This window comes from Lactuca virosa, chromosome 4, assembly GCF_052849685.1.
Source record: "Lactuca virosa cultivar CGN04683 chromosome 4, Lactuca_virosa_CGN04683_v6, whole genome shotgun sequence".
NCBI lineage: Eukaryota > Viridiplantae > Streptophyta > Magnoliopsida > Asterales > Asteraceae > Lactuca > Lactuca virosa.
Genome location: NC_136429.1, coordinates 336,084,540 through 336,112,269, shown reverse-complemented (window position 1 = coordinate 336,112,269; position 27,730 = coordinate 336,084,540). Strand labels below are relative to the sequence as shown.

At 37.2% G+C, this 27,730-nt stretch overlaps 1 protein-coding gene across 1 annotated transcript; it reads left to right on the top strand.

The window, feature by feature from the left end:
* The first annotated feature begins 8,445 nt into the window (after positions 1 to 8,445).
* Positions 8,446 to 12,292, top strand: LOC145108582 (WD repeat-containing protein ATCSA-1-like). Its single transcript, XM_079045614.1, has 9 exons — positions 8,446 to 8,797; positions 9,300 to 9,560; positions 9,638 to 9,797; positions 9,918 to 10,093; positions 10,739 to 10,967; positions 11,066 to 11,220; positions 11,404 to 11,493; positions 11,685 to 11,756; positions 12,069 to 12,292. Exons 1-9 carry the CDS (start codon positions 8,648 to 8,650, stop codon positions 12,129 to 12,131), a joined length of 1,356 nt encoding a protein of 451 aa, XP_078901740.1. The 5' UTR covers positions 8,446 to 8,647; the 3' UTR covers positions 12,132 to 12,292.
* Positions 12,293 to 27,730: the final 15,438 nt, after the last annotated feature.

The following is a 27,730-nucleotide window of genomic DNA, read 5'->3' as shown; positions in this document are numbered from 1 at the left end:
TCAAAGGATATATATGAATGTTATGTTGAAAAGATTTGACATAAAGAAATTCTATATATGGAAATGTTATAGCGAGAGACTGGTAAAGTATCATGTCTTTATGTGAAACATTATGTATCGTATCCCATATGCTTCGGGTATAGGATTGACTACATATGCTATAACATTAATCTGTTCTAATTTTCCAAATACGTAGGGCATTAAGAGGGAAAAGGGACTAGAATGAGATATGACTAAAATGGTTAAGAAATTGTAGACCTGGAAAACGTTTCGTGTCGTGTTGGGTTCGTGTCATGTCAAGACATTAAACGGGTTGAAAGGGATTGACCCTAACCCAACCCGTTTAATTATCGTGTCGTGCCGTGTCAACCCGTTTATTTTCGTGTTGGGTTTCGGGTTAAGGTTTAGACCTTGTAAATATGTTGTGTCATGTCGGGTTGAAATATTTTAAAGGTTGGAAAGTAGAAGTTGTGGAGGCAAAAAGGAAAAAGTGAAACACTGGACTTATGAGATGGAATGACAAAATTTATAGTAAGTTTAGAAGGAAAAATGAAAAGAGTTAAAGTTGGGGAGCAAAAGGGATAGGTGGTGAGGATGACTAAAATTAAGTAACTTTAAAAATTTGAATATTACTTCTAATTCTCGAGTTTAGCCCACTACAAATATATAACATATAATATATTTATAAAAATATGAAATTTATTATAAATAATATATAATTAAACGGGTCATCTTCGAGTCATCTTCGAGTTGAAAGTCTTGACCCTAACCCTACCCGTTTAATTATCGTGTCGTGTCGTGTCAACCCGTTTACATAAACGTGTCGAAATCTCTGACCCTAACCCGCTAATTCCGTGTCGGGTTTTCGTGTCGTGTTATGTTTTGCCAGGTCTAAGAAATTATCGAGGACAATCTGAGGTTTACCAAAGATTGGTTGCTTATGGACAGTTGGAAGTATATTCTGAATTTTGGAAGGACCATATTGACATACTTTAAGAAGTGGTAACTCTTGTTCAGAAGTGATAGTCAAAATGGGATTATGGAAATGTTTCATAAGTGGAAGTTGATCATAAAATCTATGTAAGATTAGAAAACTTAATGCAAGAAGGATGTTCAAAGGAATGTACTTTGAATGTGATACTTCGTTTCCATGGAATTGCTCTCCATTGGAATACCTTGTAATGATTGTTGCCAAGTCTCTGTGAATTTTGGGCATAGTCATTACAAGAGGATCATTACATATAAGTTTAAAAATCTAACAGATTATAGCAAATGGCAAGAATTTGGTATTCTTACATTTATGATAAGGATTTGGAATTGTAAAATGAGTATCATTGAAATGCTTTCAATTAATCTATTTCACAAAGAAAGGACCATAGGAAAACATAGTGTGCATGCTTGGAGCATGGCATAGCTGTTGTTTTAATTCAAGTATTAAGTTGATTAATCGAAACATTATACAACGAATAATGTGTAATCAATATGGTGATTAAATAAAAGGTGTTTTATTTATATTCATAAGTTCTGAGACCATATTGGATTCGATTGTGTTTCACTTTGCATGTTTTGACTTCTTGAATAACTAGGTTATTCAAACTATCCACAGTCGATCATACTTTGGAAGTAGGTATTGAGGCAAGACTGTCATGGATCTAACTGTAGATTGACTAGGTGTTTTAGACATAGCACAAGTTTGCTGCAGTGTTCATGAGTACTCCTGGAATAAGATTCGAGTACTGGATTAAACCTACGCTCATCTGAATCACTTCATGGATTTTATCACGAGTGATTGTGAGACGATAATATCTTATATTCTTGAAACCAAGACATGTGAGTTGTAGTTTACAAGTCGGTTGCACATTGACATATGTAAACGCACCAGTAACTTGGTGTTATAAAACATATTGTTGTGTGTGATTTGATGAGTAAGTACAAGCAAGCATTTGAGTCGAAGTTTATCTGTTCCTTTTACCCTTAGAGGGATAAAAGCGATATATGTGGGCCACTCGATGATTTAGTGATGACAAACCTAAGTGATTGGCCAAGCCTGGACTGATTTGATTTGTTCAATTAGTCGGTCGTCATAAATCGGAAATCGGGAAACAACAAATGGACAGAGAGAATGATTATAATCCTTGTCTCATGTCCATATGATATCTAGAATGGAGGAATATATGATCCCTTATCTAATGGACGCGTCATTGACTAGGTCAGAGTTCGTCAGCGGCTTTTAAGAGCTACGATTGCTAGTCGGGATTTTGGAGTCGTACTTGCAATAATAGTTATTAGACTTATCCAAGTGGGAGACTGTTGGATTAGGTGTCTAAGCCCATAACTATAATTGGTATGTACTTGACCTGAGAGTAACATGGTCCATTTTGGGTTGCATATCACCAGGACAATTCGATAGGATGGATACTTGAGTAAGAGGTTACTTATGATTTATTAATATATTATAAGTTCTAATATATTAATATGAAATCATATTATTTAATTAGTATTGATCAAGAATTAATTATGTGATCAAAAGAGACTAATTAAATATATGGGGATTGATTTGGTAAATCAATGATTCTTATAGTGTGGGCCAATTGTTATTTAGGATGGACTAAACCAATATGGTAGTCCATGGATAGTCCATGGAGGTTTAATCCATGGAGCCTAAGTAATATGAAAGGTCATGGGAATTAGGGTTTTCATGGATGTAACCCTAGACTTTGCCACACTATAAAAGGACTCCCTTAGCACCCAAAATAGGTGACTAGAGTTCTTGGAGTTCATTAGAGCCGATTTTGGAGCTAGCAACATCTCTCTCAAGTTCTCCTTTGTCCTAGGTGTGTTGTGAACCGTTTGAGGCATCACACTTGGGGTGCTAAGTTCTTAAAGGCCAAATACAACAAGTTCTACAAGCTACATAAAGAGGTAAAACTCCTAACTACTATTTTATGTTGTTTATGTCAATTGTATGCTAGTTGTAGGCTTAATGCTTTGGAAACAATATTGCATGTATAATTAGAGAAAACATAGATCCAAAGCATTTAGGGTTGTATGTGCACCATAGGATGTTGTAGTATACTAAAACCCAACACAAAGATCATATCAATCAGAGTAATTTCTCAAAAGCAGAATCCATATGGTGTGTGCGATGTAGTCATCCCGAGCTCTTCCCCTTAGAACCAGAAGTACCTGAAACATAAACTGAAAACCGTAAGCACAAAGCTTAGTGAGTTCCCCAAACTACCCCATACCATACATAATAAATCACATATTGGGCCCCCACCCTACATCAGGCCTCGCCCGACATCGAGCCCCGCTCGGCTGCCTGTCATTGGGCCTGGCCACTATACACATACAATTTATATCACATAATCATGCTAACACATATAATGATAATAAAACAATAACATATGTTCCAGTCATCGGGCCTCGTCCGACATCGAACTCCACCCGATATACATAGAAGCATATAACATAAGCAAGCGTCATGCAGAATCCTAGTATCCTAGCATAATCAATAAGGGCAGGCATTGGTGCCTTAGACCCGCTTACACCAATGAGGAAACTCACCTCAACTGCTGAATCTCACTGCAAAACCCTAGCTGCTGCCCAGACGAATCCCCGAGCTATCAATATAAAAATAGCACCCAATAAATATTTGGGTTCCAATCTATGACCATAAATCCAACAATCCATACTTGGGGTAAAAGGACCATTTTACCCCTCACCTAGTTTGGCCTAAGGCTAAGGCCCAAACTTAATATCCGAAAGGCCCAAAACAAAATAATCAACCAAGGCCCACTTATGGCCCAATTTTCCAAATTGAGCCCAAACCCCTTTATGGGCCTTACCCTAAAGCCCAACAATTTTCCTAGTCCAAACTCTTAGCCCAAAAGTTTGATTCCAGGTGGCCCAATAAGGCCCAAAGCAACAAGTCCAAGGAAATGACCCAACTGAGGCCCAAAAACTGCGAAGCCCATCAGACTGAGTACGCGGGGCGTACTCAGCTGTATGCTAAGCGTACACGCAACTTTGGTTGTACGCCGCGCGTACTGACTTGTACGCCCAACGAACTCAACCATTAAGCCAAAATCAACCTTAAGCTCTTAATGCTTAAGAACAGAAGCCCAAACCATAGATCCAAGTCCTGTTAAGCGTCTATAACCATAAAGTCACTAACTTGGTGACTTTGCATGCCCCATAAAGACCCAACTCCAAAATATAACGCCCTACTTTCATCAAATGGACACAAACTTTTGAATGGATGAATATAAACCTTAAAGGAGTCAACTTTATGCATCTAGAACCTCAGAAATACCAAGAGTGGCAACTCAAAGCTCCTAGAGTGGTACCAAACCACTAGATCTCATTCTTGGGGACAAAAGGGACCAAAACACACAAATGATAGATCTAAGGTTACTAATGAGAAAGTTCATAACTTTTTACCTCAAACAAGTTGGAAATTAAGCAAATAAACGAGATCCAAAAGCTCTTCCTTGATCCACCACCTTGTACCAAGCTTCTACTTCTTGAATATGAACCAAAACCACCAAAAATAAACACAATGAGCTCAAAACACAAAGGATAGGCTTAGGGTTTCGTTCTTGAGGCTATAGGGACAATGAAGGCTGAGAAATGAGGGTTTCATGATCCATAATGATGTTTATATAGTGCCTAACCCTGAAAACTAGGGTTTCTAAATGACTCACGTACGCACCGCGTACATACCCGTACACCCAACGTACGTGTCCAGAGTCCCGATCCCGCCTCGCATGAGTACGCTAAGCGTACCATGTGGTACGCCCCGCGTACTCGCTTTACAGCTTGTACGCTAAGTGTACCATGTGGTACGCCCCACATACAACACAAGGATCAAAATACGCAACATTAAAACAATGAGGGCAATAAAGAAACTTACAAGGATCCAAGTGTTACAAAAATTAGCCGAAACAGACTTCATATGAATGAGTTATGAAGGTTCCAAGTTTGAAACAAAAAATGGATTTTCGCGTACTACATATTTGCACGCGACATGAATTTTTGCAGGCCACAAGGATTTTCATTGGGCACGTGGATTTTCGTAGATGACGGCCTACGAAATTTATAACAATTAAGGTTATTTTTCTGATTTTTAATTATTTTGTATAATTTTTTTTGAGAAAAATAACTTTTATGGTAATTTTATTATATACATAAGAAAAATAAAAGGAAAAGAAATAAAAAGGAGGTGTCCATGAAGAAAAAACAAAAAGATAATAACATTGGGAATAAATTATGGGAATGGTCTTTGTGGTTAGAGAGAATTTACGTCTATGGTCTCTAACTTAAAAAAAACTTGAATGGTCCCTTAAAATTTATTTTGTTACACACTTCTTCCCTACCAAACACAAAAAGACTTACCCTTATCTGTTTCTTTTTTATGTTTAATTAGTTATATTTTATTTATAATTTTGTAAAATAAAATAGGCCCACCATGCCCCACCTCCTCCCACTTATCCGTTCCCCGCCTCCAACACCAGTCAAATCTCTTCATCTTCGATGAGGTCATCTTATCCAACAAACCATCTTCGAGCAGTGACCCTACTCCTCCTGTAAAATCCTAATTTTTTCGGCCAGAAAAGACCGATTTGTTTATGCCTATTAAATCAGAGTATCATTTAAAAAGGATTTACTTTGCATAATTTGTCCCAAAAATATGATAATAATATTATCAAGATATTCTCAAGAAATGTATTTTATTTATAAAACTTGGATTTCATCGTCAATACAAGAAACATAAGCATAAACGAAGACTTACAACATCTCTTTATACTAATAGTCTATATCTCTTTTGAATCTCTCGACAGATACCTATATCATCATATATAATTACCTGTGATACAATAAACTGAGTTGGTTGGGTTGGGAAACCTGATGAGTACATATTGTTTTTTTAACCCATAATAATATAATTTATCTCTTTATATAATTCACACCAAACAGTTAACCCGATTACCCATTCCCGTTACTTTCTTTCTTTCTTTCTTTCTTTCTTTCTTTCTTGCTTTCTCTCTCTCTCTCTCTCTCTCTCTCTCTCTCTATCTCTCTCTATCTCTCTCTCGTTCTACCCTAAGGGTTACACGTTGATAAGGCACCCAAGGAAAAATAGAGTACTCAAATGAATCCACAATCCATACTCTCGATTTGTGTGATTTCATTAACACATACAGATTGCAAGTCAGCTGGTGTTCCACTGGACTGTCTAGAATAGTCCGTGGTCGCCATCAATACTCTGCTTGATGACTGATCTTTGTTGGGCATGGTCTCTTCGCCCTATCTCTGGCATGGTCTCTCACCACTAATCTATCTCTAGTATGGTTTCTCACAATTATCTCTTTTTTCTCTTATGGTCTCTCACTGTTATCTCTACTCTTATGGTCCCTAACTGTTATCTCATTTCTCTTATCTCTTTCTACCCGTCCTACCCAATACATTATGAGTACAGTAAAATACATATATGATATTTTAGAAAAATCATCATCCCATCTAACACAAATATCAGAAACTCAGATAATAAGCACATAAAACATTTAAGCAGATTAAATACTTGATATCCGTGTGTAAGTTGAAGATAACTATGCACTCACTTGTTAAAGTGGATGACTGGAAAGTCGGACACTGCTTCGTTTTAGCACTTGGCTTTTCCTTTGATATGACCTAGGTTCAATTATATATAAGTCTTAGTTTATTACCTCTTATGAGTAATTAATAGTCTAGATTCCTCAACAATCCCAATTTCTACTGATCTATAGCTGATAAGGGACAACCAGGTAGGATCATATCGGAGGCAGGGTCCGTTTGGTATACATAGTATACTGTTTGGAAATCCCACTTTAAACACCTCACTAAATCCAGCCTAGACATCATCCCCATAAGTAGATCAATTAGTATAACGACATGGAATTACTGATAAATCTTATTTATAGGTTCATAATAACGACTTATGACTATAAATATAAGTTACACTGAAAAAGATAGAGTGTAGCTTAACTTACATAGATTTTCTTGACAAAAGTTAGGAAATTGCATTGGCAGAGCTTCTACTTGCTGGCTACTACTATTTCAGGGATCGCAGGGCTTCACCAAAGGCTAAAACTAAGGGAAAATGGGCTAAAATCGAAAGCAACTCGAGAGAGAAGATCTTGGAAGGTGTGGGAAGGGAATGAGGTTTGACCTCCTATTTATAGCCGTTTTTGGGGTGCACGACGTGCAAAAGGGGTGCACGTCGTGCATTTTAAGGCTACGTCTCCCCAATCACTTTGTGACACATGTCTGCTTCTCCGTGGTCCGCGTTTTCACCTTCTAGAAGCGCGCGTCGCGCACCCGACGCGTACTGCGCGGGACGCAAATCACAGATTTTCTAAATTCCATAACTTCTTCATACGAACTCCGTTTTGGACGTTCTTTATATCCCCGAAAAGCTCTCGACAAGATCTACGACTTTTCTTTAGACTCCATCAACTAATTCTTACTTTATTTTTTCGTCCCTATTTTTATAAGATTTAATGATTTTACAAAAATCATAACTGTCTCGTACGAACTCCGATTTTGGTGCTTTTACCAAAATTCTTATCTTAAAAAGTACGACGATTGTCCTTTTTGTGACTTTACTCAAAAGTTAATCATTCTCTTCGTACCTTTTAATGTCACACATTTCTTGTACATGAATGACTTTTATATTTTATAAAAATAATATCTAATTCATACGGACTCGAATTTCTACGAAATTTATATTTTCAGGATTTGGACGACGTATATATATATATATATATATATATATATATATATATATATATATATATATATATATATATATATATATGTGTGTGTGTGTGTGTGTGTTTTGGCGCACATATAATAAAAACTAGTTGTGAGACTCATGTATTATATGAGTTAATTTTTAAAAAAAATTAAATATAAATGTCAAAATATTTGAAAATTTTGAATTTATAAGAACATAAGAAAAATAATGAATTATTATAATTGAAATATTTTTTATCTTTTAAATTTAAACAAATAATTTAAATAAATAAACTAATGAACTTTAATTTGGAAATTTTGAAATTAAAAACTAAGTTTATTAATGAAATTGATATTAATTTATTGCAATTATTGCATTAAAATATTATGTGAAATTTAATAAAATAAAAAATTCATAAAATGACACGTGGAAAAAAAAAAAATTCAAATTCAAAATAACCACAAAATTACATTTAACAAATTGAATAAAAGTGTAACATGTAATAAAAAAAAACATTCATTTATTAAAATAGATATTCGAGTTAAAAAAGAAGAGTTATAGAACTAAAGCAAATTACCCCCCACCTTAAGGACAATTCGTGTAATTTATTCTAACATCAGGGTAGAAAGGAGATGAATAGTAGGCTCCATCTGAGGTCCATCGATATTTCGGCCCATTTCGGTCGAACATAATCAAATAATCATCTTCTTCAGCTGCAAACCCCTCTCTCACGTTACTCCCTCACGCTTGCACAATTAGCACCAATATCCTTAATTTCAATCTCTGGAATTTAGAACTCGTATCAAAGGGGAATTGTTGATTTAAACAGAAATTCGATTGGGGTAATAGGAAGAAGAAGATGCGAGGAGAATGTGGAAGGAGATCGGAGATAGACAATCGGGAAAACTACGCCCTAATTCTTTCATCAGTCGTATTCGATCGAACAGAGCATCATCTCTTCAACTCTCCAATCACAAAGAGATTGTCTCTCCTCACCGTGGCGCCATTAATTCGCTTCAGGTGTTTATCTTTCTCTTATACTTCACTTCTAGTTATTTGAATCTTTTGTTTTATTCCGTCTTTCCAGAAGTGAATTTCTTACTTAAAATCAAGGAAAAAGCTATATATGTTATGATAAACACATATAACACGTATGGAGCTATATATGTACCACCGCTACTTACTGAGCAAACCTAATCATTATAGTTTTGTGATAAATCCTGAAAATTGAAAAATCCAAGGATGTGGTGAATTACTAACTGAACTGAAACACTTGAAACATGTATAGATGTTGGAATAAACCTTTGTATATAGTTAAAAACTAAGTGCAGCTGTGGCTTTTAGGCAAATGGAGTATCATTTAGAACTAGAAATCAACTTTTCATCTTTTGTTGTTGTCAAATTGTGCTTTGTAGCAAGTGGCTAATGAAGGTCATATATTAAATTCTTCTGTACATTACATTGTTTATTAGATATTTAGATTAGATGTTATGGTGGACAGTATGTTTGATCATTAAATCAGGTTGATTTGACAGAGGGAAGATATTTGTTATCTGGAGCTTCCGATGCATCACTTGCTGTCTATGATATCCAACATGCAACAGACTATGAAGGAGGTGGTTTGATTGCTAAGCATAAGCCCATACTCCATGTCGATAAGCAGCACCAAAATGGTCACAAATATGCCATATCCACAGCCATATGGTATCCAATTGATACAGGTCTTTTTGTCACAGGCTCATTCGATCACCACATCAATGTCTGGGATACCAATACCTCACAGGTAAAAACATATATGATTCTTTCTTTTACTCTCACAACTCTTTTTTGATTTCAAATTGATGTTTTTTTTTTGGACAGGTGGTGATGGATTTTAAGATGCCAGGAAAAGTTTATAGGACAGGCATGTCTTCATTAGCCACATCTCACATGCTTATAGCTGCTGCAACTGAAGATGTTCAGGTTCGGCTTTGTGATATGGCTTCAGGGGCATTTTCTCATACATTGTCGGGTCATCGTGGTATGCTAATGGTGTTGTAGACATATGAATACTTCTGTTAAAGAATCTTTATTCGAATTATTTGTAAAAGGGTATGAAATTATGTGTATTGTTATTAAAGAAGATTGGTGGTGATGACAGATGGCGTGATGGCAGTGGAGTGGTCTGCTTGTAGTGAGTGGGTTTTGATGACTGGAGGTTGTGATGGGGCAATAAGGTTTTGGGATATTAGACGTGCAGGATGTTTCTCTGTTTTAGATCAATCTCACTCTCAGCTTGGAAGGCGTCCACCTCTACTTGAGAGGTCCACCACTAAGGTTTCGCTTCTTTCATCTATGTGTTTTTCAATAAAAGTTGAAAGTTACACATCTTTATTTACAAAATGAAAGTCACATTTTTTATTTTTAAAAGGGCTTTTGACATGAAAGTCCTTAAGTTTGTCAAATTTTGCCCCTCTGATGATTTTTTGTTCGTTAACATCCAATGTTTGCCATTTTTTTTTTTTTTTTTTTTCAATTTTTCCCTTGTTACCTGTAATAGCAGGTTTCCATCGACAAAATTTGACTAATTTAAGGACTTTCATGTCAAATTTGGAAATCATACTTAGGGTAAAAGCATAAAATATTTGTAAACTTAAGGGCAAAAATGAAAAAAGCTTGGCAAACCGTAGGCATTAACACACCTAAAATCGTTGCAGGGACAAAACTGTCACATTTTGACAAACTTAATGACTTTTATGTCAAAAGCCCTTTTTAAAATTGATAAATTACACCATATTATTGTATTGGTATCATCATAAGATATAAATCATATTAAGCATTATCTATTGGATGGAATGACCAGATTACCCCTATAACATGTCTTTCTTACATAACATTTATGGAAGTGAAGGTCAACTCCTACATGTTCATAAATCTGATATTACATTTTATGATATGGTCTCTGTTTTTGATTTTGGTCAGGTGACAACATCTAGATCCTTTACACCTGGTCAAACTTCATCCTCCAAGACTCGACCACCACAGAAAAAAGCCACCTCCAGCAGCGCCTCAAAACACTCTGGCAGCAGTAGGAAGCAAAAACAGAGACTCCATCCAGGGTTGTTGTCCAGCCAGGATCGCGCTACAGCTCATTATGGTGCTGTTATCGGTCTCAAAGCCACAGAAGATGGCATGTATCTTCTAAGTGCAGGTTTTATTTATTTATTTATTTATTATTATTATATCAATGTAGTTTGATGGATAAAATATTGGTGATGGTGGTTTGTTATTTTGTGGAATATGTTTTAGGGTCTGATTCAAGGTTAAGATTGTGGGACATTGAGTCTGGGTGCAATACACTTGTGCACTTTGAGATTACGCGATTGCAAACTACTAAAGCCATACAGTTGGCTGTCACTCAGGATTCTGCCCTTGTCTTTGTTCCATGCATGACATCTCTCAAAGTACGTCACTTTAATTATATCTGTTGTCAGTGCAAAAAAACGTAAATGCCCTCCTTATCCTTATCATTAGAAATAGCCCTATAAAATGTTACAAACGCAGCCTTAAGTATCTTGAAGAGTAGTCAAGAAAGTCGATTTGAATATATTTTTTCATTTGTAAATATGTTTGCTGGATGCTTTTAGGCATTTGATCTGTGGTCAGGGAAGACTAGTATGACACTTCAAGGACACTATGAGCATGTAAATTGCTGTTGCTATAATGCCTATGATCAGGTAGATTTCTCTCTCCTCTCTCTGACGCCACGTCAGCAGGCAAGATTGTCTATTGAAAAATAGCACTTGTTTATAGAATGTTAGGTTTATTTTGTTGCTTGTGTAAATTGAAATACTTTTCATTCAACTAGGCCAAGTATTTTTTATTATTTTTATTTATTAAAATGTTAATCTGTGTGGTCTCTTTACAGGAACTATTCACAGGTGGAAATGACAGACAAATCCTTATCTGGTCTCCTCCAAAGTTGATTTCTCAAGATGTTGTATGCCACTACCTCTTATACTTAATACCCCCCTCCCTCCTTTGGTATGATGGAATCAGGAAAGGAGTGGAATGGAATGGTTTATTCCATTGGAATGAAAAGCACATTCTTGTTTTTGTTCTATAGAATGGAATGGACCATTCAGGAACGTGATTCCTTCCATTTTGTTACTTTTCATTTGCCAGAGGGTGTTTTTTTTTTTTCACTCGATGCAATGAAAAATTTTCATGATTTAATTAAATTACAATTTATTTTTGTAATTTTAATGATGCAATCATGATTTAAATTAAATTACAATTTAATGACACTCAGGATGAATGGGATGGAAGAACAGGGAAGCCTCCTGCACTTGATGAGGATAACTGGAGTGACTGACTAATCTTGTATCTTGTATATATATACATTATACAATTAAGCGTGTTGGTTTTTCATGTATTTGTTTAAAATTCTAAAAGGGGTGACTCAGTACACAAAAGCTACACTTTTTTTTTGAACTTTCCTCTTACATATATTTATATATGTATAATTTTATTGTATAGCTGGTGGCATAACAATTTTTCCTAAAATAGCAACTCCTCATACGCGGGATATTAATTAATGCCTATGTCATGTAAGACTGACTTTTGCTATATTTTAATACGTTAGAAAAGGAATTGTTGAGAAATGTTTCACTTCAGTTTGAAACTTTTAAGATCGAACATAAAATGAACTTGAGGGTGTTTGGTTTGCAGGATGTTTTGGTGGATTAGAATTTTAAACTTTGTAAGAAATGCTAGGATTGAAATGATAATCTAGTATTTTTAACAAGGAGTAAATGCTGGAAATCGTATGTTTTTGTATGATGGTTGAACTCTATCGTTGAAAGATTTTGTGAATTTTAATGGAGTTAAATTACTTAATTTATGTAACCTAACGTGGGATTGAAAAGGGAATTGAATTCTAATTCTGGACAAATCTTGGAATCTGAGGAATCAAATACAACCTAATTTGTTAGATAATGTTCAAGTGTCACATATGATAACTTTCATGGTGACTTTGTAAATGTAACAACATAATCCCCTAAAAACGAATTTAGTTTTATAGATGGGTTCATGATAGGTTCCAACCACTTCTTGAAAATGACAATTAGACTTGCTGCTTTAAAAAAACATGTTTTTTCTACGGTTTCATAAATATCTTCGTAGAGATACATATAGCTGGTTGATTGTTGTAATACACTTTCGGGAAATTGAGTAATCTAACCCATACAAATAAAGTTTTTGAAAAAAATAACTATAATTTTCCTTTTTTAATTTTTGTAAAATAACCACTTTGTTTAGGATAGTTAATTCCAAAACATGCTCCGGGATACCGGACTAGGATTCCGTATAAGTAAGGTTTCTTTTTTTTTTTTTTTTTTTTTTTTATTTATTTATTTAATATTGTATGTGTGTTTATTTATGGTTTTATTTAAAAGTAACAATAAAATTTAAAATTTACAAAAAGTTATGAATAAAGTTAAGAGAGTTTTACATAATACTACAATGTTCAAATGTTCAAATGACATACCACTTAAATTATCCTCGTACCCAAAAAAATTCCGCAAATCGTTTGCGATATGACATGACTCATATATCGGGTTCACCCTCTATCAAATACGCTTTCTCCGGAATCAACATCTCTATAAACCAACAAAGAAACACCACACAATCCCCTTTACTGCCAACCACTTGTGGTCTGGGGCCTTTTAAGGGTCATTTTAAAACTCTCAATGAGGATTGCATCAGTTGATTTGGTATCTCAGTAGTTGATACCCAGTAGCAGTTTGTGGATGCGGACTCACATAACTATAAACCAAGACTGATCTTCTGAACAATAGCCATCCACAAGTGATTATCGTATACAGTCATTTTGAATTTCTTGAAATCCAAAACATCCAAAAACTAGTAAGCCCTTGGTATATTGATAAGGATGTAAAGCTGCACAAAAGGTTGGAATTAATTAATCATCAACTAACACTATATTATAAATGACTATTACGTAGGTAATGTAATAAAAATACATTTATACCGTATCATACTCATAACAAGCTGGGTAAATGGATCTGTCAGTCATGTTACTCCAGTTAAATGAATCAGTGTTTGTCACAACTAGCCTTTTTGGCTAGGAAATTTCATCCTCAAATAAGGAAGGACTATTGTGAGACTTGTGCTAACACACCTAAGTGTTCAATATAGGTTCCTAAGGAGCCATAAAGTGTTAGAATGCAAATCTCTCCAAGTATAGTGAATCTCTCCCAAATCTCTCCAAGTATGTGAAATCTCTCCCAAACCTTTCCAAGTATGTGAAATCTCTCCCAAATCTCTCCAAGTACGTGAAATCTCTCCCAAATCTCTCCAAGTATGTGAAATCTCTCCCAAATCTCTCTAAGTATGCGAAATCTCTCCAAGCATAGTGAATCTCTCCCTAATCTCTCCAAGTATGTGAAATCTCTCCCAAATCTCTCCAAGTATGTGAAATCTCTCCCAAATCTCTTCACGTATCTCAAATCTCTCTCAAATCTCCCTAAGTACCTTCCTCAGTCGAAAACAGCTCAAAACCGGAAGAGGAAACCCCAAAAGGACCCTCTTGGTCCGGAACCCTCTTGGTCCGGAACACCTTCTAAGGAGCCAAGAGGAATTACACTTCGGAACCTCCTTTGCTTCGGAACCTCCCTCACTCCGGAAGGCTTCACTCCAGAATAAGCCTCTCATCCGGACACTTCAGTTTCCTCGGAAATCCTTAACCTGCCTCGCAACTTCAGTCCGGATCAGCTGGCCTCGCATCCGAAGGGAGTACTCCGGAAATGGAAGAGCTTCGAAAACTTGGCTGTTTGCTCCGGAACTCCTTGCCAGCCACTTCGGAACCTCGCAGACCCGACCCTTCCCTCCAGAATTTGAACTACAGCTTCAGATTTCACCTTATGACTCTGGAATTCATCCTTTAGCTCCGGATTTTGGACTATTTCGGACCTTTTCTCCATTTTGGGGTATTTTGGGATCGGGAATCCCACCAAACTCGTGTTTTTCTTAACTAAGACCCCTAAAACCTCTATTTTATACCAAATTTAATCATTTAAATTATATCTACATAAGAATAAAAGGTTTAGGATGTAGGAAAACGTTATCCTAAATCAAGAAAAGGACAAGGAAGTTTGACTTTGTGATTTGATGAAATCCTCAATACCCATGCAAATCACAATATCCCATGCTTTACCCACCAGATATCCATGCATGGACCACCAGATCCCCATGCACCAAAGATTCCCTTCCTTTTCTTATACTCTTAAGCAACGACAGTAGAAGAAAGTTTGGGCTTTCCATTTCCTCTCACTCCTCTCATCTTCTCTCACATACTCATCTCCAAAGCAAGAACAAGGAATCTTGCTGAAATGAAGTTTCTCAACTTCTTCCTGGGAAATTGTAAGGTAAATTCCCCACTCATCTAATATTTTATAATATTTCAAGATGAATCCATATTATTTATTCATAATAATATGTGATAATTACCTTAAAGAAAACATTTTCCCCAGAGAAGTTCCTCATCTCAGCCAAAGTTTAGGCTTGGAATCTCCACTCCACCACTCCAAACAACTCCTCAACCAACTCAAGGTGAGCTTCATACCCCACATTTTCAATATTTTAATGCTTTTGGGGGAGAGTACAAGTCAAATCTTGCCTAAATACTTGAATAATTACATATATACGTATGTTTGTATGTGTGTGTGAAATATTATTAAATTATTATTTTAGTAATATTCTCATAAACGTAAGATTTCACAACTTCATAAAGAATAGAGGATACATTGTGTACAAAAGAGCCTCCTAACTATTGGGTGTGTCCAACTTAACCCCTTTATCTATGCCTTCATGTCTAGAGATAAAACTTATAAAAATGGACCTTGATAAGTTGACACTTTTCTAGTAATTTTCGAAAATGGGAACTTTGTGACTATTTTGCAAGCTATCAGGGAATATTTTATAAATATTCAATATAAAAGTTTGCGTCAAGAAAATACACAAATAGAGCCTTTATGACAGAAATATTTGCATGCCATAAACTGCTGTCGTAAAACCTCCAACAACATAAATAATGTTCTATATGTCATAAAACAGAAATTGCGTGTCATAACCGGCAGTTATAAATTTATAAAAATTATAACTTGACACTTTTTCTCTTGACTAAAATGACTTATTTTTTTTTTCAATAAACGAAAAGGAACGAACACGAGCACCTAGTTAACGAGCACAATCAACGATATGGAACGAGAACGATATTTCTATTCAATAAGTACGAATTTCATTATTTATCTAACAAATAATGGACCTCTAACGATTGCTCAAAAGGTTGTTAATATTCTAGTCAGACAAATCTCAAAAGTACCTAAATATAAAAATATTAGTGTACGTCTAAGTCCTGTAAGGAGTTATAGCCAGAGTCTCCTGGAGGGAGAGCAGGAATTTGTGTATAGATCTATACGGGGTTGACACCCCGCACCTTCGCTGTTCGCTACAGCTAGACAGGCCAGTCTAGGGTGACAAATGTCTTTTCCAAACCGAGGGCACCTGAGAAACGCCAAAACAGGCACTCCGTCAGATTAGTATGGTTATAACGGCTCACTAGAATATGTTATGTCATCTAGAAATTTATGTAAGGAAAAACCTCGTAAATAAATTTTGGCACGTTGTGTTGACCGTCCTATGCATGATAAGTGATGGTCCGCATTTTTTGCGTTGACTGTCCATTTTCATCACGTATAATGTCCACAATTGCCATGTTGATTCTTTCTCCTAACAAGTATAGAGTCGTAATACTGCTATTTTACAAATTAAAAAGCGTAGAACTCTATGGAAAACGTTTGTAAACGATTTTGAAAACGATAAATTAACCCACACATATACATAGTTGGAACTAGAACTTACGAATATTTTATAGCAGAAAATATAGGATTTTCTGGAGAAAATGATTTTCTACGATTTCGATAACGATAAACTAGAACGCACACTCAATTTTTCTCGATAAGAGGAACGAGATTTTCAACCATATTCTCTTTTTGAAAATAAGGGATTTTTCTGGAAACGGTTGACTATTACTATTCAAAAGAACTATTTTCGTACACAGCTCGCTTTTACAAATCACCCTACTTTTCAAAATCACTCCTTATAAGGATGAATAAAAGTAATGACATGCACACATATATCCATGATTTTCAAGGCAAGACTTCAAACGATTTCATAGAAAATAACGGATTTTCTGAAAGTACAATAAGAACGTTTCAAAACAAGTGTAAACGATTTTATACAAAAATGCTTATGAACTCACCAACTTTTTAGTTGACGCTTTTCAAAACGACTTGTATTCTCAGGGATCTAGTAAGCAGGTGACAAGGGACGCAGATGCAGGACTATTTAGCTGTAGTTTGGATTTTTCTACTTATGTCTCTTTTGTGTAACTCGAAGAACAAATACAATATGTAAACAATGTAAGTTTGTTATCTCAATGTATGATGTTTGGATTGCTCCGTTTCATTTATATTCAATTGTTATGATACTGCACAATGAAGTTACCCGCCTCCGGACGTTTCCGCCGTCTGGTCCGGGGGTGTTACAGATTAGTATCAGAGCATTGTTTATAGTGAACTAGTATATCTAGCCATACAAGATATACAACTATAAATACAATGGGACTAAAACACACTCTGCCTGAAGGTATACTTTAAAAAGATAATTATTTTATAAAAGTATACATATCTACTAACACAGTATCATGACAATAATAAAACGAAAGTAACTAAAGGTTGAACGCTACAGTCAAACCTAGGCAGTATGTAATCATATCTAGGATAAATATAGCCTGATCAACTATATTTATTTAAGATATGACCAACATGTGCTTGGGAGTGATGGTGGTGTTGCAACAAACCTAAAACCTACCAACTATGAGTACAAGAGAATACTAGAATCGAACATCAAGTTTAAAATACTATAGGAGTATTTTAGGATACTATAAACCCCTCCCACACCTAAAACTTTCCCCGTACATCTCGTACCCCGATTCTCGCACAAACAACGTAGTTGAAATTCCTCGCCAAGACTTCTACTACCCTATCACGGTGAACTGCGGATGGGGCAAGGAGAGACCGAAAGAAGTCCAAGAGGAAAACCCAGAAGTGGATCCTAAGGAATACCAAGAGATGAATCATGAAAGGGAGGATTCTGACTAAGAACCCATCAAGGATAAAAGCGCCGAGGAAACCCTTGGCGAAGCTCTACCCAATTGATAGTAGATCAGAGACCCTTTCACCTTTCTCTTCCCAGATACATAAACACCCCATATAGGTACTCCTGGAATAGACATACCTAGAAACAAAACGATACCCACGCAAAAACAAGTTAAGAAATTGGCTCATATCCAATTTAGGGTGTATCTCCACAAAAGACAACCCGATCCACAATCGACATGCACCGAACTCCGATAGCCAACGCCCTCACGAATCAAGCATCACCTCTATCTAGACCAAGTAACCCAAAGTGACTCCCGGTTTCCAACCCTCTGTCATGGAGTAATAGAGACCATAAACAAAGCCCGATATATGGGAATGTAAATCCGATCCCCCACGAGTAACAAGAACGCCATTCCAAATGCCTTACGAAACCCACTAGTAGGACCAGAAAACTACACAGACCATCTACACTCTTTGAAAGAAGAAAGTGGTCATTTGGAGACCACAACTCATAGCAATCAAGGCTAGGACAACCTTAGCAGCGTAAGGAACACAAAAGGGCACTCATAGTATAAGTAAAATGGTCAAGCACTTTGTGCGCCAAAAGAGGATCACCACACTACTCGCCTTAGGTTCATAATGCCCTTAATCGCAACCAGTAGTAGTAAACCAAGAGGAGTACATCCTCCAAGAATCCATACAACCGAATCCGTTAACTATAGTGCTAGCTATGTGCTATTTTGACGGACTTTACGTCAGACAATACATGTTCCCACTCAATACCATAACTGCATCATGGGGATGTAGGTTGACACAATTAGCACCAGTACGTTAAGATTATAGGAGTAAACCCACTTGAAACTAGCTACAAGTACTTACGAGCTCACTTTTCGTGTGCAACAGGGTCATGTCTTACCATGGAGATAACCAGTACCCTGACGATGCCCCGGTCCTACAAATAGACTCCACCACATTCCAAGCCACTGTAACAGCTGCCGTGGCAGCTGTCATGGCATACTTCAATGCCAACAGCACGAACGAAAATAGAAACATTACCGATAAATTCAATCCTAACAATAACCAGGAAAACTAACGAAGGACGACTCGCCAATGCACCCTAAAACCTAAACCTAAACTTAAGAACAAGAAACGAAAGTTCGGGAACGAAAAAAGAGGTAGTTCGACTCAGAGGCTTACTAAAAGGCAACAAGCGGGATCAGTCCCTACCCTTACAAATCCTACTCCTCCCACATCAAGACAATCATACCTTGGGAACAATTCACCTTGCAACAAGTGCAAATACCATCATTGGGGAGACTGCCAGACATTTCGTTGCAAGAGGTGCAACAAGATGGGGCATACCTCCCGCTACTAAAGGGCCCCGGCCCCATGCGTCACCCCAACTCCCAACCCAGAAATAATTCCAGCTTGTCACAAGTGCGGTGCAACAGGACATCTCAAGAGAGATTGTCCAACAGAGATGACTGACGAAGGAGTCGACGACTAGACAGGAGTTGACGAAAAGGAAACCTACCGCAGCTTTTGGTATGTCCCCCGATAAACTAAGCATCGAACTATCACATGAGTTTTTGTCAAAAAAAAAATATAATCCAAAAACTATTTTCTCGTTAGAGCAAATCCTGTAAATCACGGGAAGCTAGGGATCCTCACTGATGGACCATGATGGTTTCTAATGAACGTTAGTATCGTATATAGTTAGGAGTCCATAAACTAAGAGTGTGCAATCTCACATCATTTTCCTGTGTCCCTGGTCTGAATGTTGATTAGGACAGAACCCCACAGTCAATTACCTTTTAATTCCTAAGTATGTGCGGTTAGGTCACATCCATCTATAGTGGAAGGACCTGGCAGAATTCAGATTACGAATTCCCTTGCCTTATAACATCACCCTTGTGTCGCCAAGAACACCTAACAAACAGAAACGAGATAGAACCAATGGTGACAACGAAAACGAAACTAGCAACGATAAGAACACGAACATCAGAACACTTAACAAGAAGAAACAAGATAGACCCAATGGTAACAACGAAAACGAAACTAGCAACGATAAGAACACAAACACTAGAACACCTAACAAGCAGAAACGAGATAGACCCAATGGTGACAACGAAAACAAAACTAGCAAAGATAAGAACATGAACATCAGAACACTTAACAAGTAGAAACAAGATAGACCCAATGGTAACAACGAAAATGAAACTAGCAACGATAAGAATATGAACATAGAACACCCTGTCATTCCTAACAACCAATACTCCTCAAATCGATGTAACCACAAGGAGTCCAATGTCATCAATTGAAACAGATAGGCTTGATTCTCACCTTACAAACCTCGAGCTCTGCAAATAGACTTTCGTCTTACTCAACCGAATAACAAAACTCTTTCAGTCAATAACGACGAAATCCCTATCAACCAGACGCCTAAGTTCTGGCGTAAGAAATACCGCGCCCTTCCCTAGCCCCAGCAAAGATTGAAAATCAAGGAGCAAAGGGCAGGAAAAGGAATCCAAAAGGCTTCCAACATTTCTCCAGAGATTCCTAAAATCTCTTAGAAAACCTCAACCATGTGCTAAGCAAAGATAGAATCACCTCGACTCCTGGAAACACCTCAATGACCAAACACACGATACCACTTAGCACGGTCACAAGAACAAATAATGTCTGATCATAAGATCGGCATATTATGTAAAGGAAACATCAGACCCCGTCCCTAACCACAGGAAGCACCTGTCTAACTCATGAGGGGAGAAAGATGAAATTGTCATAGGCACCACCGACTACGATTAAGCCAAAACAAAACCCATCCTCAAGGATCGATACTCCCTACCCCAAATCGGAGACATGTTCAACCACCAGCAAGGAACTGGCAAAGGCCTCACAAAAAAAGGGCCCGATAACCCATAGCCTCTGATTGACCTAAAAACCTAGTTTCAGACATTTTACCTTCCATGTGTTCGGCACTCATAGGTGTCAGACCACCAAAACTCTAGAAATCCCACCTGTCGAGGTCAAGGTAAATGAGAACCCACACCCCGAAGAGAAGCATGTGTAATGGAAATTGAAAGAGTTGGGATACCCACCTACCTCTACTCGAGTACTCATATACCAACAACTGCCACCCGAGCATGGGAGTTGTACCCGTCGAGGCCCCGCGTGGCCGGAAATGCAGATCATCCTCTTTTGGGCTGAGGTGAGAGACACCCAACCGACAAGAGGACAAACGTTCAATAGCATACTCCCTAGACCCAAGATTATTTAAGAAACCACGAAAAGGATAGTCCAAACCCAAACACGACCCCTAACATCGTAACACCGACAAAGGAACTATACAGATAGCATCTTAAAACCTTGAAATTCCAAGTACGAGATCGGGGTATTATTTAAGAATTCCCCTCGGGGAAGAGTGACTCGAGTCAAAAGGAAGAGTAAAGTAAACTCCCGATGCACCAGATCATTCGAAATCCCTGCACGGATCGGTCCGGTAGCCTACCAACTCCAACCACCCTACAAACTTAGTGACGCACACCTGGTGTTCCATGTGTCGAACCTAGGAAGTGTCAATCGAGCAAAACCCTCCCAGTTCCACTAGATAAGATTAAGTGAAATAGAACCTCCTAATAGTTGATCAGTCTATCGAAACTATGGATAGAAAAGTTAAGTACACAAAACAAAGCCTCATCCCGATGGTGAAGGTTCAAGGGAACGCTAGGCGTGAGCCGGTATTCACCTTGGAACACAAAGACCAAATAACTCAAAAGTACTCTCACCTATTTCCGCTTTCATGACCCTATCTTTCGAAAGAATTTCGGGACGAAATTCCCTCTAACGGGGGGATGATGTCACAACTAGCCTTTTTGGCTAGGAAATTTCATCCTCAAATAAGGAAGGACTATTGTGAGACTTGTGCTAACACACCTAAGTGTTCAATATGAGTTCCTAAGGAGCCATAAAGTGTTAGAATGCAAATCTCTCCAAGTATAGTGAATCTCTCTCAAATCTCTCCAAGTAAGTGAAATCTCTCCCAAACCTTTCCAAGTATGTGAAATCTCTCCCAAATCTCTCCAAGTATGTAAAATCTCTCCCAAATCTCTCCAAGTATGTGAAATCTCTCCCAAATCTCTCTAAGTATGCGAAATCTCTCCAAGCATAGTGAATCTCTCCCAAATCTCTCCAAGTATGTGAAATCTCTCCCAAATCTCTCTAAGTATGTTAAATCTCTCCAAGTATAGTGAATCTCTCCCAAATCTCTCCAAGTATGTGAAATCTCTCCCAAATCTCTCCAAGTATGTGAAATCTCTCCCAAATCTCTCCAAGTATGTGAAATCTCTCCCAAATCTCTCCACGTACCTTCCTCAGTCAAAAACAGCTCAAATCTCTCTCAAATCTCCTTAAGTACCTTCCTCAGTCAAAAACAGCTCAAAACCGGAAAAGGAAACCCCAAAAGGACACTCTTGGTCCGGAACCTCTTGGTCCGGAACCCTCTTAGTCCGGAACACCTTCTAAGGAGCCAAGAGGAATTACACTTCGGAACCTCCTTTGCTTTGGAACCTCCCTCACTCCGGAAGGCTTCACCCCGGAATAAGCCTCTCATCCGGACACTTCAGTTTCCTCGGAAATCCTTAACCTGCCTCGCAACTTCGGTCCGGATCAGCTAGCCTCGCATCCGAAGGGAGTACTCCGGAAATGGAAGAGCTTCGGAAACTTGGCTGTTTGCTCCGGAACCTCGCAGACCTGACCCTTCCCTCCGGAATTTGAACTACAGCTTCAGATTTCACCTTATGACTCCGGAAGTCATCCTTTAGCTCCGGATTTTGGACTATTTCGGACCTTTTCTCCATTTTGGGGTATTTTGGGATCGGGAATCCCACCAAACTCGTGTTTTTCTTAACTAAGACCCCTAAAACCTCTATTTTATACCAAATTTAATTATTTAAATTATATCTACATAAGAATAAAAGGTTTAGGATGTAGGAAAACGTTATCCTAAATCAAGAAAAGGACAAGGAAGTTTGACTTTGTGATTTTATGAAATCCTCATTACCCATGCAAATCACAATATCCCATGCTTTACCCACCAGATATCCATGCATGGACCACCAGATCCCCATGCACCAAAGATTCCCTTCCTTTTCTTATACTCTTAAGCAACGACAGTAGAAGAAAGTTTGGGCTTTCCATTTCCTCTCACTCCTCTCATATTCTCTCACATACTCATCTCCAAAGCAAGAACAAGGAATCTTGCTGAAAGGAAGTTTCTCAACTTCTTCCTGGGAAATTGTAAGGTAAATTCCCCACTCATCTAATATTTTATAATATTTCAAGATGAATCCATATTATTTATTCATAATAATATGTGATAATCACCTTAAAGAAAACATTTTCCCCAGAGAAGTTCCTCATCTCAGCCAAAGTTTAGGCTTGGAATCTCCACTCCACCACTCCAAACAACTCCTCAACCAACTCAAGGTGAGCTTCATACCCCACCTTTTCAATATTTTAATGCTTTTGGGGGAGAGTACAAGTCAAATCTTGCCTAAATACTTGAATAATTGCATATATACGTATGTTTGTATGTGTGTGTGAAATATTATTAAATTATTATTTTAGTAATATTCTCATAAACGTAAGATTTCACAACTTCATAAAGAACAGAGGATACATTGTGTACAAAAGAGCCTCCTAACTATTGGGTGTGTCCAACTTAACCCCTTTATCTATGCCTTCATGTCTAGAGATAAAACTTATAAAAATGGACCTTGATAAGTTGACACTTTTCTAGTAATTTTCGAAAATGGGAACTTTGTGACTATTTTGTAAGCTATCAGGGAGTATTTTATAAATATTCAATATAAAAGTTTGCGTCAAGAAAATACACAAATAGAGCCTTTATGACAGAAATATTTGCATGTCATAAACTGCTGTCGTAAAACTTCCAACAACATAAATAATGTTCTATATGTCATAAAACAGAAAATACGTGTCATAACCGGAAGTTATAAATTTATACAAATTATAACTTGACACTTTTTCTCTTGACTAAAATGACTTATTTTTTTATCAATAAACGAAAAGGAACGAACACGAGCACCTAGTTAACGAGCACAATCAACGATATGGAACGAGAACGATATTTCTATTCAATAAGTACGGATTTCATTATTTATCTAACAAATAATGGATTTCTAACGATTGCTCAAAAGGTTGTTAATATTATAGTCAGACAAATCTCAAAAGTTCTTAAATATAAAAATATGGGTGTACGTCTAAGCCCTGTAAGGAGTTATAGCCAGAGTCTCCTGGAGGGAGAGCGGGAATTTGTGTATAGATCTATACGGGGTTGACACCCCCCACCTTCGCTGTTCGCTACAGCTAGACAGGCCAGTCTAGGGTGACAAATGTCTTTTCCAAACCGAGGGCGCCTGAGAAACGCCAAAACAGGCACTCCGTCAGATTAGTATGGTTATAACGGCTCACTAGAATATGTTATGTCATCTAGAAATTTATGTAAGGAAAAACCTCGTAAATAAATTTTGGCACGTTGTGTTGACCGTCCTATGCATGATAAGTGATGGTCCGCATTTTTTGCGTTGACTGTCCATTTTCATCACGTATAATGTCCACAATTGCCATGTTGATTCTTTCTCCTAACAAGTATAGAGTCGTAATACTGCTATTTTACAAATTAAAAAGCGTAGAACTCTATGGAAAACGTTTGTAAACGATTTTGAAAACGATAAATTAACCCACACATATACATAGTTGGAACTAGAACTTACGAATATTTTATAGCAGAAAATATAGGATTTTCTGGAGAAAACGATTTTCTACGATTTCGATAACGATAAACTAGAACGCACACTCAATTTTTCTCGATAAGAGGAACAAGATTTTCAACCATATTCTCTTTTTGAAAATAAGGGATTTTTCTGGAAACGGTTGACTATTACTATTCAAAAGAACTATTTTCGTACATAGCTCGCTTTTACAAATCACCCTACTTTTCAAAATCACTCCTTATAAGGATGAATAAAAGTAATGACATGCACACATATATCCATGATTTTCAAGGCAAGACTTCAAACGATTTCATAGAAAATAACGGATTTTCTGAAAGTACAATAAGAACGTTTCAAAACAAGTGTAAACGATTTTATACAAAAATGCTTATGAACTCACCAACTTTTTAGTTGACGCTTTTCAAAACGACTTGTATTCTCAGGGATCTAGTAAGCAGGTGACAAGGGACGCAGATGCAGGACTATTTAGCTGTAGTTTGGACTTTTCTACTTATGTCTCTTTTGTGTAACTCGAAGAACAAATACAATATGTAAACAATGTAAGTTTGTTATCTCAATGTATGGTGTTTGGATTGCTCCGTTTCATTTATATTCAACTGTTATGATACTGCACAATGAAGTTACCCGCCTCCGGACGTTTCCGCCGTCTGGTCCGGGGGTGTGACAGTGTTGAAAGTTGATGACACAAACATCCACTGAGCATCATCTGGTCTACGCTGTATCAACAAGGAGATCCACATCATGATGTGCAACCAATCAACAAATGCATACAACAAAGTAAGTATTTTTATTACAAGCGTAGTACATAATGATCACACAATTATATAACTTACACCACATTCCGACCAGCCTACGTGAGTATCTACATATAAGCACGTCCAAAACTCAACCATCTTTATATACAGTGTGAATGGTAGGGTCTTGTTAGGTTTATTATGTGTTGTGTCAAATGTATGCTTTTATAGTTTTGTTTATTTCGAAATGGGCCTGTCCAGTTTCAGAACTGCTATGTAATGTAGTCTATATATAGCGCATGCATGTAACTTATTAGGGTTATGCCCTTAAGTCTTTTGTAAGCTCCGTCTTTGTGAACTCTTCAAGAGCCGTTTCAATCTAATCATTCGGCACACTTTTGATCAATATTGTTCTTGTCTTTAATTCATGTCATCAATATAGAATCTATCGATCTTTATTGTTCTCTCAATTGGTATCAGAGCAGGAGATAGTGTAATCAATTCGCTATTCTTCTGTCGAGTAAAGGGTTTTGTTAGGGTTTTACATTTTTCTTAGATCTACATTTCTTGTCTCAATCGTCTCAATCAATTGGATTTCCTAGATCCAGATCTCTAGATTACACTTGAACTCGATTCAAGTTTTACACATATGGTTTTACATTCATTTTAGTGAATTCTTAACAATATGCCTAACAACGATCCTCACGCTCTTTCGTTCAATCTCTCAAACAACATTGGATCTACGACAAGGATTCCAATCCTCTTTCCAGAAGATTATGAACTTTGGGCTCTTCACTTTGAAGATTACATTCTTGGAATCGAAGAACATGGTTCCACTATATGGCAGGCAATAATGCAGGAAACTTTCATGTATTCGGGTACCAGAAAAGCAATCAAAACTCTGGCTGATTATAATGCACTCATTATTGAACATACTAACGTTCTAAACGATGAAAAGAATAAGCTAATGTGTAATATAAAAGCAATGAGAATCATTCGATTTGCTCTTCCTCCAGATACTTTTCGTCTTGTTAGTGCATGCGATACTACAAAAGGTATTTGGGATAGGCTGAAGGAGTTGTATTCAGGTGATGCTGATTTAGAACACTCTTTGCAAACAATGCTCTTATCGGAGTTTGGATCGTTTGTACAAAAACTTAATGAGAAGTTATATCAGACGTTTAATCGCTTCAATCATTTGTTAAGCAGAATGCGCAAACACAATCTTGAGAGTCAAGTTATTGAACAGAAAGTCACGTTCATGAATGGACTTAGATCCGAATGAAAGGTTATTGTTTCCATTGTTAAGGCACATGAACACTTCAAAAGCTACTCATTGGCCAAACTCGTGGGTATTCTGAGATCTCATGAAGATGAAGTTACTAAGGAAGTGAAGTTTGTTTCCAATGTTGGATCCTTGGCATTAGTTGCGAAAGGAAAGAAGTCAGCAGAAGATGATTCCGAATCTGAATTTTCGGATAGTGAAATCTCAAAAGAAGACAAGGCTCTAATGGTGTCCAATCCTAAGAAGTTTTTTAAGAAGAATTTCTCTCGTTACAAAAATAAGTTCAAACAGGGCAATTCTAGTTCAGAAAAACCTAGGGATGAGAGTTACAAGAACTCTCAGAATGATGAAGAGAAAAAGGAAAAGAAGTTATTGGGGGACTCTGGTTATAACTGTAATTACTGTCATGGCAAGAATCACTTTGCAAAGGAATACGTGCTGAGGAAGCAGAATGAGAAGAAGAAAAAGGAGAAAGATGAAGCGTATTACGTTCAGAAGATAGAGGAACTCAAAAAGAAAAATGTATAAAATACGAAACCATTGTTTAGAATGCAAGAGGAAAGTGATGTCGGTAGAGTCGAAGTGTGGTCTACAGACTTTGATGAGGTGAGGAAACCCACCCATAGCGGGTGCTTTGTGGTGACGTCAGAGAAGTAAGGCTATGAGGGCAATTGTTTGATGGTTCAGAGTGGTTGTTCGAAACCGAGAGGATATGCTACTGATGGTGGAAAAGCGTCAGAAAGCTGTTTTGCTGTGAAGACAGTCTTGGAGCAAGTGAAGGAGTGCGAGAAGGTGGTTGACAAGGTACATTCTATTCTCAAATCTCTTAACATTCCTATGTCCCGTTATGATTCCGAATTAGACGATTTACGATATACTATTTCTAATTTTAGTGA

What these genes read in the sequence shown, in the direction of transcription:
- LOC145108582 (XM_079045614.1), top strand. Translation starts at nt 8,648, where the DNA reads ATGTGGAAGGAGATCGGAGATAGACAATCGGGAAAACTACGCCCTAAT. An exon ending in GCTATAATGCCTATGATCAG is followed by an intron (nt 11,494 to 11,684) that starts GTAGATTTCTCT and finishes GTCTCTTTACAG; the next exon opens with GAACTATTCACAGGTGGAAA. An exon ending in AGTTGATTTCTCAAGATGTT is followed by an intron (nt 11,757 to 12,068) that starts GTATGCCACTAC and finishes AATGACACTCAG; the next exon opens with GATGAATGGGATGGAAGAAC.